The 14,129-nt window shown below is 37.8% G+C and overlaps 1 protein-coding gene across 3 annotated transcripts in view; it reads right to left on the reverse strand.

The window, feature by feature from the left end:
- Window positions 1–14,129, reverse strand: part of SERAC1 (serine active site containing 1) — a 25,577-nt gene continuing 11,448 nt past the window's right edge. For all 3 annotated transcript variants that reach the window (XM_066993154.1, XM_013178227.3, XM_013178229.3), the window contains exons 10-17: window positions 13,792–13,954; window positions 9,284–9,434; window positions 8,295–8,436; window positions 7,399–7,499; window positions 4,946–5,043; window positions 4,172–4,354; window positions 3,545–3,688; window positions 1–1,964 (exon numbers count right to left, since the gene is read on the reverse strand). In XM_066993154.1, the coding sequence (XP_066849255.1) occupies window positions 1,828–1,964; window positions 3,545–3,688; window positions 4,172–4,354; window positions 4,946–5,043; window positions 7,399–7,499; window positions 8,295–8,436; window positions 9,284–9,434; window positions 13,792–13,954 (1,119 nt within the window). In that variant the 3' untranslated portion in view covers window positions 1–1,827. The remainder of the gene's footprint in view (window positions 1,965–3,544; window positions 3,689–4,171; window positions 4,355–4,945; window positions 5,044–7,398; window positions 7,500–8,294; window positions 8,437–9,283; window positions 9,435–13,791; window positions 13,955–14,129) is intronic.

Here is a 14,129-nt window from a genome sequence, read left to right on the forward strand (position 1 = left end):
TTCTTTTCACAGATCGTTCACCTTTAATACATTTTGTGGCTTATCTAATACATTTTTAAAAACACGTTTAATTACCATACGCAGAAAAAACATCCTGAAAGTTAGTTTTAAAAGTTACACGCATATATACACACAATAACAAAAAGGAGAAAGTTGTCTCACAAGTTCCAGTTACAGTAACAAAACACAGATGCATTACTGAACAAGATTAATGTTATGTCATTGATTTGAGTCCCCTGAAGCCAAAGAACTCTATTAAAATCAATACAAGACTTGTCACACTGAACACAGTTATTAGAAGTCCTGTCTATTGACAATGAATTCCACATACCTTTTACTTTGTGAATACAAAGTGTGCTGATATATTTACACTCTGAAGTTTAAACCACGGTGTAAACAGGATAAACCTCTTTAGAAATTAGGAAAGATTCTGGTACATTTGCTATTTGAAATACTGCCATCTGGCGTGCTTTCCTGTATCTTGCTTAGGGGGAAAAATGCTCTTTTTGCTAGTGCAGTCCTGCACGTTCTCTGTACTGCTGCGAGCTGTGAATTTTACCACGCAGCTCCAGCAGGTCAAGGCTCAACTTCTAAAGATGTATTTTGTTATGTAGTGTCCTCCTGGACTAGAGTGCTCTGAAGTCAGAAGAGCTGAGGGGGCCTCAGAACCTGGCAGGACTGCAATGGCCACTGACCCCTGCACCAAGCCCACACAGAACTGCAAGGAGCATCGCATCTCTGGCAGTTCTTATAGCCGTAATTGCAAGGCCAGTAATATCAGATCCATCTCACATAAGCGATGCTAAGAGGTGTCTTCAGCCTGTCATCAATACAGGCCTTATTTAACAACTCGTCAGCCAGGGGAGCATAGCCTAACCACAGCCTATGCTTGTCTTCAGAGAGAGTTGGGGGTGGAAGGGAAGGAAGGAAGGAGACCACAGTTAGACTAGTTTCTCTTAACTATGTTGCAAACTGTCTGTGCCTTTAAAAAAGTGGCTGAGCAGTGCCACGTTTTCATCTAAAAATAATTATTTCTCATCAGTACTGTTAAGGTATCCTTAACATAAAGTCAAACAAGACACCACTTCTGTCTTTCGCTGTATCTACACCAGTAAATACACCTGGGCCTCCAGAAACCAAATGTTTGGGATCCTCTGCATTTTCACCAAGGCAAATTACAAAAACGCCTGTACTTGGGCCACTAACTGAAACGCTACCTTCACTCACTTGGATAAATGTCCTCAGGCTTCTGTCACACACTACTGAACATGGACAGTAAACCAAAGCTTGAAGACAGCCACATGCTTCTTCCCCCTTTTTACTCAACAAATAACCATCTCAGTTGTTTCTGATTCTCAACGTAAGACTTTAGTCCCAAATGTATACTGACTTTAATGAGACTACCTACCTTCAGAGCAACCTTTCCTGGCTAAAAGGAGATGCACAGCCACCCTCTAGAGTCTACTTGCTACTCCAAAGGGATATCTGTACACTGAGTAAAACTTATTTTCCACTGACTCCCCATCCCTTCTCTGCCAGATTGCTGGAGAATTTGCACACTTTCTGTCAACAGATCACAGTTACTCTAAGCCAACATTCACTTTATTTTTGCCAAGTTTATGGGACTATCAGTTTGTATTTGTTTTGAAAATATTTTAGAAGTAAGTTAGAGAGGTCTCTAAATTGGAGATGTACTAAAAATTGTTTTAGCAGCAGATACTATTGACATAGCATCTCTGTGGTTCTGCGGATCTTCTAACAAATGTTAGGAGAACTTACTGTGTTACACCAAATAGTGGAAATAAGTAGACAAGGATGGCAAAAACCTCAGTCTCCGAGGTCTGTGGCTAAAACGTCCTGAATGAACTTCAGCGTGCGCTGGTACAGGAAAGCATTCTTATTCTTTGGCTTACAAACATTAAGATGATTTACATCCACTGGAATAAGGTCTCCAATACCTAACCCTGCGAGAGAGAAAAGAGATGAAGAAAAAACTACCAAAGTTTGCAAGATCACCTAGACTGAAAAGCACGTGTTGTGCTAGCGCTTTATCTCTCAAAAGTAATTTCTCCTGCCTTCTGTTTAACTGGCTTTGCTCGGTTATTTTTTAACGTGCTAAAAGCATCAATACATGCTGTCAATAACCTGATAGGCTATATACGTTGCTGCAAAACCCACGTTGTTTGTAAACCATTAGGTCCAGAGTTCTTCTATCTTTATCAGGAACTCACAGATGTACATTTCTCCATAGAGACAACTTTGAAGAATCAAAACTTTATTTAGCAGCACCCGGCCACTGGTTAAGTCCTAACTGTACTTTAAGCACTGACATGAACACGGACAGGGTTTAACCCAGGGTACCCACATTCTGAAAAAGTCTATATCAATGTTGTTTTATACATCACTACTAATTGCCCATATTCCTTATGAAGTATTTTGATGTGGGGATTAAAAAGAGAACTAGGGAGAAGCTGAAATATGCCACAGATCACTACACACAGTTCCAAGGAGATTAAAAGCTTGCCTTGCTGGGCTGTAGAATACAAGCATTCCGTTTTCAGTGACAGATCTTGGGGCACACCGTTGCATTCACTCTTTCCTGACAGCTATCACCACTAGTTTACATTTCACTTAGGTTGCTCTAACTGCCACGTTCCAGTTTATTATCTATTCATTCCATTTCCTGTGAAATCCTTCATTTTGCTTGGAACTTTGTATTTTTAGCCACACAAAATTACACTGGAGCAAGATCAAGGTTTGCTTTCACGTGCACACACACGTATGTAAGAAACTCTGAGTGTACTGCTTGTCAGCCTGATTTTTGAAAAAAAAAAAGTGAGCAGGGTATCACTGAACCATCATGAACCCTACAAACACTTTGGGGAGAGCTCACATGCTGCACTGTATCATCAGTAGGAGAAATATACTACAAAATTATTAAACACGCAGTGCTTATTTGTGCACTCTGTTATCCAGCCCTCTTTTTTTTTTTTCCCCCTACTAAAGGCAAAATGGTGGAGGGAACTTTTCAGAAAGCAAACTCTATATTAAACCATGTTAATTAACCACCTTAAATATGGAAGATAAAGGCTTCTTAACAATGCAAAACAGGTTAGTGACTTTTTATTTCTATAAGCAGTTTACTAATTTTCACTGTTATTTTTTAAAAGGAGAAAATAGCTGGAATTTTTGGGAGCTTCTGAAACACTATTCAGCCTACCTACGCAAGGATAAACAACAGTTACTCATTATTACAAAGGAAAGGACTACACCAATGTAACACTAGACCTGCTTCTTTCAATAAGCAAGCTTTACTGGCACTTGGAAAAATCAAACAATTGGTATTGTAAGACACAAACATAGCTTCCCTCTGATCTCAGCAGGGAGAATGTAGTTTAAATTCAGCCAAAAGTTTAAACAAACAAACAAAAAAAACACAACAAAATGTAACACGTGTATTTTTCTAGGTCTTTCTACCATAGAATCCTTCCTCCTAATCAATGCTTACATGAATATATACAAAGGTAAAGTAAAGTTGACTTACTTGCTGATTCTAGCGGTACAACATGCAGTTTTATCATGCTGCCTATGTGCGTGGGTAAGGTTTCGGCAAAACTCAGCACTGGAAATTCCTTATCTTTGGCGAAAGACAGGAAGTCATCATTCAGCTCTTTAAGGGCAGGAGAATCTGAGAAAGAGTAACATAATTTTTGCAGTGGTATCTTGAACAGAAGATTAGAACTTTTGTCTGCAAGACTCCATTCCCAACAAGATATTTTGGAAAAACTAAAGACTCCAGTAAAAAGAATCTTTTTTTTCTTTTTTTTTTTTTTTTTTTAAATAATTCATTTTTCCAGAAATCGTTTGCAACACATTGTTTACTTCTGCATTGCATGGAATTTATTTAGAAGATAGGATTCTGAAGTCCAGCACGTTACCTTGCTAAATGAACTAAACTACTTTTCTATAAACTTGCTCTGACTCCTTTTTTTTTCCCCCCCACATCTGCCATCAAATAAAAAAGTTACTCTTGTCAATTCAACACAAACATAAGAAGGGTGTTTGTTGTTTTTAATCCAGCTTTTTCTGACAGCACGATAAAAAAATTAATAAACATCGTGAACAGATTAGCACAGATCCCTGCTGTTAAATGGAAGCAAAGTGAACATACCCTTGCTGAGTTCTTTAACCTCCACAGAAGGAAAGAGAAGATATCTGGCATTTATAGAATATTCAGCCAGCTGGGAACCATGGTGAGGTACACTATAAAATATGATTCCTCTTGTGTTGTTTACAATTTTATCCATTTCTGGATTCTTGGAAGCATCCACCAGCATCTTTTTGACTAGAAGACCTGGCAACAGAAACTGAATTAATGCAGGAATTTAAACCACCGTGAAAATAATGATCATGTTATATTATCCATGAAGCAACTAAAGCATATTCTTGCCTCAGTTGATTAGTCCTTGGTTTGTCAAATCTGTAAGATTAAGTCAGAAACAATGACAGAGACATTAAAATGAAATGTCAACGAATGACGCAAATCCATTTCTACAAACTTTTATGATTCGCTTTAAGCCTGCTAATGACATTTAATGTATGACAGATCATGGAGAAAATTTTGCCTCTAAATTGCCACTTATGTGGATTTCAACTCATTGATTTTGTGTTTTTAAATCAGCACAGTACAAACAAACAGGAGACAAATCCATTCAGTGTGTGTTATTGAATATAATGCAACAAGAAAAGTAGAGATCTATTCTGCATTTTTAGATCTTCGTAATTTTTTTACCTAAACTAGGTTTCAGGTAAAAAAACTTGGTTTTAAACCTAGTTTTACCTAAACTATTTCAAATAATTGCTTTTCAGACTGAATTTGGTTACCAGCTTATTCTGAAATGTAACAGCAGATAAATACATTATATCAGACAGGCAACATGCTTACCACCCATGCTGTGTGACACCCATACTAGGGGTCTATCTCCAATCCCAGCAGCTCTGAGCTTCTCAAGAAGCTCGTTGCTCCTGTAAGCAATCGACTTCCTGTAAAGAATAAACAAACACAGGCACAATGAAGCATAAGTTGAATAGCAATGTTAAGCAGAATAAATTTTCAGTGCTGCAGGTTCATGAAAGTGAATTCAGTAGATAAAACATTAATCACTCAATTATTGTTACTACATTGAAAACTAAAATTGTCAAAAACTTTTGCAAGGTCAGCTTCACAAGGATGATAGGAATTTAAATACATTCAGTTTCTTGGTCTTGCTTGAAAGCGTTATTTTAATTTCACTCATTTCCTTTAGCTTTAGTTCTGCAAATCTCTTTTAAAAATTTTAAATGAAAGTAGCTACACATTTTTACAAAATTATGTTTTAATTTTACAAAAGCATCATCAATGCATAATAAACTTTACCCCCTGAAACAAGAATATGCCTAATAATCTGACAAAATTGTACTTTGCTAAACAATGCGCAAATTGTGGAACAAAGTTATTCAGGAAATTAATAACTAATTGCATGATCAACCAATACATTAAAAAAAATGAAAGATGATGTCTGTAATACTTTTCCAAATAATTATCTTTAAATTCTTTGTACTAGAACAGGATAAAACCATAATGATCTCCACTTTATAACCAAATAGACTGAGCTCTGGAAAGGATAAGTAAGCTACGTGTTAAAGGTTGAAAATGAATCTGTGATAGAACCACAACAACCCAATCCCCAACCTAAGCTTGAAAGGGTGAAATCATTACTCCTTGCATAGTGTAACAATAATCAGACACAGAAGAAAGACGCTTTGATAATGGAAACATCAGGATATGGGGGCAACCACTGTGCAAAGCCTAATTCACTTCATCTCCTTTGGTTCTCAGCATTCTCACTTGAAATAGCTCTAAGATAACACATACGAAAAGGATACTCAGTTGTGTTTTTTCAGCTAAGCAATAGGCTTTAGGATAGCTGAGGGACTTAAAAACCTCACTTTTGAAACTCTAAATGAGCCTATACACTTACAGCAATTACAAGGTTGTGAGTCTACTGCTACATTTTTGCTGCTGCAAGTTAAAATATCTTCACTATCTTTCATTTTTATGAACCATGTCAAAGTATAAGATAAATACTGTATGTGTGGGTGACTGTATGCAGCAGGTAACAATTTTCCATTTCATAATGAAAAAGACTTCATCTTAAAATAAATACATACACATTTATTTCTTTTTCAAATTTTTTTCCATTATACATACTCCGGATGGACATAGGAAAAAAGTTCTCTTGCGGAGGTACCCATCTACGTGTTTGTTACTGTCACTGTTCTGCCTAATTTCAAATAGAGATATTAACAGCCACATCTTCCTTATTTTTTCCCCGCTTATATCTTTACTTCCATTCAATAATTGCATCATTTTGTTGTGTATCATTAGGGAGGAGGGAATTAACAAGTGCCAAGCTCTCAAGCTCTTATACGCATGGCGCTTTTTTTTCTCCCCAACACAAAACATAATTAATTTTCAGATTCTTAACTTGTCAGCAATCACATACATCCTTTTATGGAAGTACCCAAGCTGAATCCAGTTACACACTTATGTATCTGCGTAACAGATTGAAGGACTCAGATTAGGACTTGATTCAAAGATCACTGAAGTCAATTACTGAGTCTAAAATCCATTCAAACCAAATCCTCTTTACAGGCTCAAAGTATTTTTATTTTTTAGAAGTAACATGTTTGGAGGTAGTGTCCTCCTCTGATCTATCTGGTTTGTGGTCAGCAAAACACAATTCTTCTGAGAGGGCAGTGGTTTTATTACACTATTTGACCAAATCTCAGTGTGAGTTTGAGATTTAATGAATTATTTCTTAATGTGTGTCTAAACCTTAATTTCTTACAAAAATTCCGAGTTCAATAATGTCTAAAACACTCTTATTTAAGACTAAATCTTAAAACAGTTGCTGCGTTTCATCTGTCAAAGACTTATTGGAATCTCTTTCCAGGAATTAACATCTCTTGAATAGAATAATATGCTTTGTTTTACCATGAGTATAAGGTCATAGTACAGCAAACGTTTTTGCTGTGCTTATAAAGGAAGGTTGGGTCATTTTTAATGAAATACTATTAACATGACTGATGTTGTATCTACGTCTAATAGAATGGTTTAGTGTCTGCTCTAAACATGAAGCAGAACAGGCTGTCAGAAATTAGGAAGTTGCCACAAGTTAAGTCATGAGGTTAAAAAGTTCACATAAACCATGACTGTACCCTAGGTTTTTCTAAGTTTGATTTTCAAAGGCAACAGGAAAAGTTAATTTCACTGTTTCACCCTAGGTGATCCAAAGAATTAGCTTTACAGGTCTCCCTCCTGCTTCCCCTTCAAACTGCAAACATTTCATTTGTTACCTGTGAGGCTCAACAGGACATTTTGCTTTCCAGTCACTCAAACGTGTGTCATATTCCACAGATATGATTCTAAGGGTGGGACAGTCTGAAGCCAGCCATGTCTAAATTAAAGAAAAAACACCACCAAAAGGAGCTTATAATTGAAGTACTTAAACTCTTGCAAGCACTTTCTAAGCAACGGAGCAAAGCTGTTATTATGAGGATAGTATCAAGCAAGATTTCTGCTCTTCATTAAAACCCCAACACATCTTACACCTAGACTATTATTCTTTTATTGCATTCTGGCAAGCTCTAGCCAGCTCCTTAGCCAAAAGCAGGTAGAAGCTGGAGATGGATTAACTTGTGCATTCCTGGCTCCATCTTCTGGGTGACACAAGAATTACTAACACTACCAAAGAATGATTAGTTCAAGTTTTAAAGAGGTACTTTGGTGGTTATACCAATATGAATTGTTTGAAGCAGTAATGACTTATTTACCAATAATATTTATGTAGCAATCTGCAAAAATTGAAATACTCAGACACTGACATAAGAAAACATAGTTAACTTGTTTAAAGATGTAATTTTATGTATCTTTCTAAGCAGTAACATTCCATCAAAAAGAATGAGAGTATGAGGTAGGTGGACATTGCCTCCTGTTTCACCAGCAGAAGAATGATGTTGAGAGCACTAACTTGAGCAGGAATTTTCCGTTGCAAGAACCTGCTCAAGATTTCAGCTTGCTAACAAAAATACATGAGGAACTCAAGAACTGCTACTTGTGTAACAGATTAAAAGTCATTTGATTCAAAATAGACAACTGCCCGACAGCGTAATTCTAGATGATCTGGATCATTTCTCCTCAAAGAGAAAACACCAACTGTATGTGAAAACGTGTCTTTTTTTTTTTCTTTTACCTTTGGCCAGCACTGGCTGTATTCCTCTTCCACTTCTGAAGACTTTTTATCCAAAGGCTGGTCAACGTCTTGCTGTCGCCAGGTTTTAAATGCTGCTCCCAAAAGACCGTGAACAAAAAGGATATCTGCTCTGATGGGCTGACTGATATAGAAAGGAATTTTTAAAGAGACGCATGGTACACATTCTTTTAGCAAATTAAATTTACACAGAACATTTAACCCAGGGGATACCAAAATGTTATTTCTAACACTATACGTGATTACCTGTCTTATGGACAACACGTCATGACATTTCATGATATTTCAAAGAGGATACTCAGATCAAGACAACAGGGATCCACACAGAAGAGAGATCTAGAAAGAGGTATGGAAAGTACCAACCTCTTATTTCATATATTTCTATAATGAAAAATGCCATTCTCTGCATCAACTATTGATGCAGCTTAGCAGTTCCTGCTTTGTCATCAAATTAGACTTTCCCTGACTCCCCTGTCTTCAGTGACTAGCACCAATGACCCACAGCATAATAGTTACTAAGCGACATACCATGTTGGAGACTGCTTCAGTCCCAGATAAACAATCACTACTAAAAGAAGCTGATAAACAATCACTACTAAAAGGTGAGGAGACTTCTTTTACTGCAGCTTACACCAACATGCAGCTGCCAACAGAACAATTATAAGGCACTGTGCCCCAAGACAGCCAGTGCAAAGGTTAAACGTATGCAAAGCAATAATTCATTTCACGGTTTGTGTCTGGATTTTTCCAAGCAATACAATAATACTCTTTTCACAGCTATGGGCTGCTCTAAAGCACTTCCATTGTTCTCTTATTTGAGGATCTAAATAAAAGTCACCTCAACCTACCAAAGAGCCAGAGGAACAGGTGACAGGAGTACAGCTGCATTCTGACTCAACTCTTCTGCAGTTTTAACTGAATGTTATAGCAAGTAACTCCAAGTACAGCATGTACAATTTCTTCTGCTTTACCTGCTACGATATTGTGGATGTAAGATGTAAACACCATCTGGATACTTCTCTTGTACCGTGTCCCTGTCTAGATTAGCCAAAGCTCTGGATGCATGAGAAGACTGAATGACATGTGGGGATTTCATTACTTCAGCAAGCACAGAAACCCAACCTACATTGAAAAAATAAAGTGGCAGGTTAACTAATTAGAAACATCAGCCAGACAAGAGAATTCAGAAACATCATCCTTCAAAGTAATAATTGTGCAAATAGAACATAAAAATGGTAATATCAAAACAAATTATTTCAACCCACTTCTCTTTACTGCAGGAAAGCCAGTGCTAGGTAAGTGAAAATGCTAAAATTAAAAATCCAGAGCGGTGAGAAGGCAACGTATTTTACTACTGTTCAGCTTATGATCTGAAGCAGAACCCCTTCTCAGAAGGAAAATCGAGTGTATCAGCAGGTCAGCACGGTAGTCAAAGAGAAAGAACAGATCTCAACTCTCTTTTTGCAGGTAAGATGCAAGAAAGACAGTGAAAAGAAATGTCCTCAAAGAGAAAATGAAACTTGAATCACAGGAAAGAAAGAAAACAACCCACCAGAATAATGGCAGGTGGAAAAACTGATGCTTGCTGTTAACAGCCATTTCTAATTTTAAATACCAGAGTGTGTAAAATTTGTTTAAGGAATTAAAATGCCCCCACTATTCTAACAATAACATACCATTTATATTTGACAAACGTAAGAGAATAAATGACGGAAACCTTTGAATACATTCCTCAAAGTTTTAAGTCATAGCTAACTCAAGAAAAAACAGACACTTTATAGTATCTCACCTAGTGACACTTACAGTTTCTTAGATATGGATGAGGATGTTCATAGACTGCTGAGAAATGCAAAGGAGTATCTTTTACACACACACACAAATACGACATTTAAAAGCTTTAAGAGAAAACTGAGTCAGATTGATTGCATGGATCTGTGATGAATGAGGGAAAAAACATTAAAACCTAGGCAGACAAAAACCAACAGAGTATTCAGAGCACACACACAAACAAAAAGGGAAAAGGGTGAAATCGGACATAAAATTTTTTCATGAAGAAAAATGTCTTAAATTAAAAATAAGCTCGCTCCTAGAGTGGATTGAAGAATAATTTAAGTGCTGCCAAGAATCTCGTGGAAAACATCCTCAGCAGGGGATAGCTGGGTAGGGGCTAGGCTGCAAACTGGAACAGCTGTGAGAACACGATGCATGAGCAGCACAAACAGCAGGACGTGAAGGAGCCCAGGGGCACCAGAAGTTACACAGGCTCATCTCTGTCCCTACCACAGTGAAGGTTCTGGCTTCTTACACTCCAGCTACCTCACGGAGAGACAGCAACACAGCTCCTGGTAGTCACTAGGTTCCTCTGCTCTTTCTGCCTCTGCTTTCCTCCCCACCATGGTGCAGTCTCAGCACCACACCAGGCCCTACCCTGCTCATGCTGCTGGCAAGATGTTCTGCGATGCCCTGGCCAGGGTGAGACCTTCTGCAGAAACCATCCAACTAGGGAAAGGAAAGGAGCAGAAAATATGTTGAAATGTTTGAAAATTGCTTTTTTACAGCAAACCATGAGTAAACATACTCAAAAAGTAAGATTAAGAATGTTCATCAGAATATACCTGAGAAAAAGTCCAAGATATAGTTTTGAACCTGAAACATTTTAAAGAAGATTTACTTGTCTGCTACCTAATTTTTTGCTTGACTCTTCTCACTTCCCCCCAAACACCAAAACTTGAACCTCCCAGAGTATAAAAGTGAAGAAGTAGAAGTAAACTTAAAATTAGTATAAAAGTAAGCAAATATCTGGCAGAATAGATTAAAAAGTTGTATTGCAAGGTTTTATTTCCTTATATTAATCCTGATAATTCTTGTTATCCTGATAATCCTAGAAAGAGCGGTATATAAATCACAATTACGTTACAGTCAAGTTCATAAATAAAACCTGGAAAGACTTTGAAGAAACATTTTCAAATGGAGGCTGTTTCGAAAAAGAAGAAAAATTAAATAATGACCACTGGTCCAAAATAATGCATGGTATGTTGCTACTAGTATAACCAGTAAGTTGCTAATTCCAGATAGTTCATTGTGGAATTAGGGAAAGAATGAATTGACGTGAGTTTTGTTTAAATCCCAGTACCTTTGAGAATTGTCCTTTTTTAAATAAGAATTATTAATTTAAATTACATTTCTAAGCAGAATATATATTAGTCAATGTGCAAGAATCATACAACGATCACTTTTCTTCCTCCTCTTGTGCAAGCAGCTTTTGCAAAGGAAAAAAGCCTTAGAGGTCCACAGAATCACAGAATGGTTTGGGTTGGAGGAGACCTTAAAGCCCACCCAGTTCCAACCCCCTTGCCATGGGCAGGGACACCTCCCACCAGACCAGGTTGCCCAAAGCCCCATCCAGCCTGGCCTTGAGCACTTCCAGGGATGAGGCATCCATAACCTCTCACACAAGTTGTTCCAGTGCCTCACTATCCTCACAGTGAATAATTTCTTCCCGATGCCTAGTCTAAATCTACCCTCTTTTAGTTTAAAATGGTTACCTCTTGTCTTTTCACTGAGGTGAAAACACTCTTGTCTTTTCACTGCACACCCTGGTAGAGTCCATCCCCATCTTTCTTGTAAGCCTTCTTCATGTATTAGCAAGCCACAATAAGGTCTTTCCAGAGCCTTCTCCTCTTTAGGCTAAGTAACCCCAACTCTCTCGGCCTTTCTCCACAGAAGCGCTCCAGCCCTCTGATCATCCTCACAGTCCTTCTCTGGACCCACTCCAACAGGTCTGTGACTCTCCTGTGCTGGGGGCCCACAGGCAGATGCAGCACTCCAGGTGGGGCCTCATGAGGGCCGAGCAGACTGGGAGAATCACCTCTTGTGACCTGCTGGCAACTCTTCTTTTGATGCAGCCCACAACCCAGCTGGCTTTTTGGGCTGCAAGCGCCCACTGCTGCTTCACATAGAGCTTTTCATCATCCGCCAGTATTCGCTAGTCCTTCTCCACAGGGCAGAGGTTCTTTCTTCCTATGCATCATCTAGCAACAAATGGCAAGTCTTATCGGTTCAGCAGCAGCATCCAGCTGCTCATCTCTGGAGTCCAGTTCACAGCCTAAAATTCTGTTTATACTAACAGCTTTGTCCCAGAGACCTCCTTACTCTTCTGTTATGATCTCTTCCTCTATAAATATGGTTTCATGAGTCACCGTAGTAACGTAAGAATGGTCTTACAGCTCAGACCAAAGGCCTTTGCAGTCCCAGCTGTCCTTCTCTAAAAGACAGCAGTAATGGCAGTTGTGGAAAGATAAAAGAATAGAACAATAAAAAGACAAGTATATAGTGCTGATTTTCCACTACTCCTCCTCAGCTTTCTGCAGGCAGCTTGGGATTTTCTGAGATACAGACAGCATCCGTGCATACAAGCTTTATGGATTTTTCTTTCCATTCATTTTTCTAATAAATTTTTCAAAGCTTTGCAAGTCTTCAGCAACCACAATGTTTTGTATCAAGTTTTAGTTTAGTTATGTGCTATATGGAAAAAATGCATATTTTATTTGTTTTACCTCTTGATAACTTAATGTACAAGAACCTTTGGTCCTGCACTACAAGAAACAGCAGACTATCATTCCCTCTCTGCCTTCTCTACCCCAGTGAGGACTTTACAAATCTTTACCATGTTCTCTTTCATTTTTTTTCCAGGCAAAGTGTCTTAGTCATTTGTTCTTTATACCATAGACATTGCAAATTTTCAGTCATCTTCATCATCTTTCACTGTACCTCTGCTACTTCTCCTTTTTGCAAAAATGCACACTGGTTAAGAGGTAGATACCAGCTTGGATGCACACAAAAAGCAGAATATCGATATTTCCCATTTTTATTTCTTTCCTAATAAAACATTGGGAATTTTTTGTTTGGTGCAGAACAAGAAGGAAGAATTTCACTCTGATCTCTAGGGTCCAATAAAATAAAGGACCTAATAAAATAATAAAAGGGGCCTCAGAGCAAAGCTTACCAGAAGTTACTTGCCTAACACAAAACAAGGGAGATTGGGAAGCCACGTTTTACTTTTTTCCAAAATGTGAGGACTACAAGCTGGTCCTTCATGAGACTAAAATACGGTTTAATTAAAATGTAGTATCTATAAGGTAGATGATCTGTGAGAGCAGGAGATATAAAAGACTTTTGCCAGTAACCTGAACCAAACATCAAAAACATCCAAATTTTCACCATTCATTAAAGACCTCTGCAGCACTGACGTATATTGGCTAGACAGCATACAGAAGTTTTTAAATCAACAGTCTAAACTATCTGTATGTTTTGTGTAAAAACGAACAAACAAATAAGAAAAAGACACATACAGAAAACATACATAAGAGACATACTATTACCACAGTCCTTTGCATTTCACAATAGTACTGAATCCACTGAAAATTTAATATAGAGACCTAACGCTCAGGCTGCTTGCACTTGCTTTCTTTCCTTTTACCTGCACGTACTATGGATGAATGAAGGCGTTCATCCAAAGCCATATTTCCAATAATGCGAATTATGTTCCTCTGTATTTTTGCAGAATCTTTACGTAGCTGGTATATCCTCTGTAGCAGCTGAAGGCCTCCTTGAGCTTCAATTTTATCACAGTGAGAAGAAACCTGGCATCATACAGCAAATACAACAATAAATAGATGCTCTAAAAAAGGTTCTTTGTGATGCTTTTAATATAGAAAATAGGGAGCTTTTAGGAGCTGATGTCATACACACTCCTTATTACATAAAAATTCTTATTAATCTAGCATTTATTATGTCATAGTCAAAAAGGGAGTAAAT

The sequence above is a fragment of the Anser cygnoides genome, chromosome 3 (genome assembly GCF_040182565.1).
Source record: "Anser cygnoides isolate HZ-2024a breed goose chromosome 3, Taihu_goose_T2T_genome, whole genome shotgun sequence".
NCBI classification, from domain to species: Eukaryota; Metazoa; Chordata; class Aves; order Anseriformes; family Anatidae; genus Anser; species Anser cygnoides.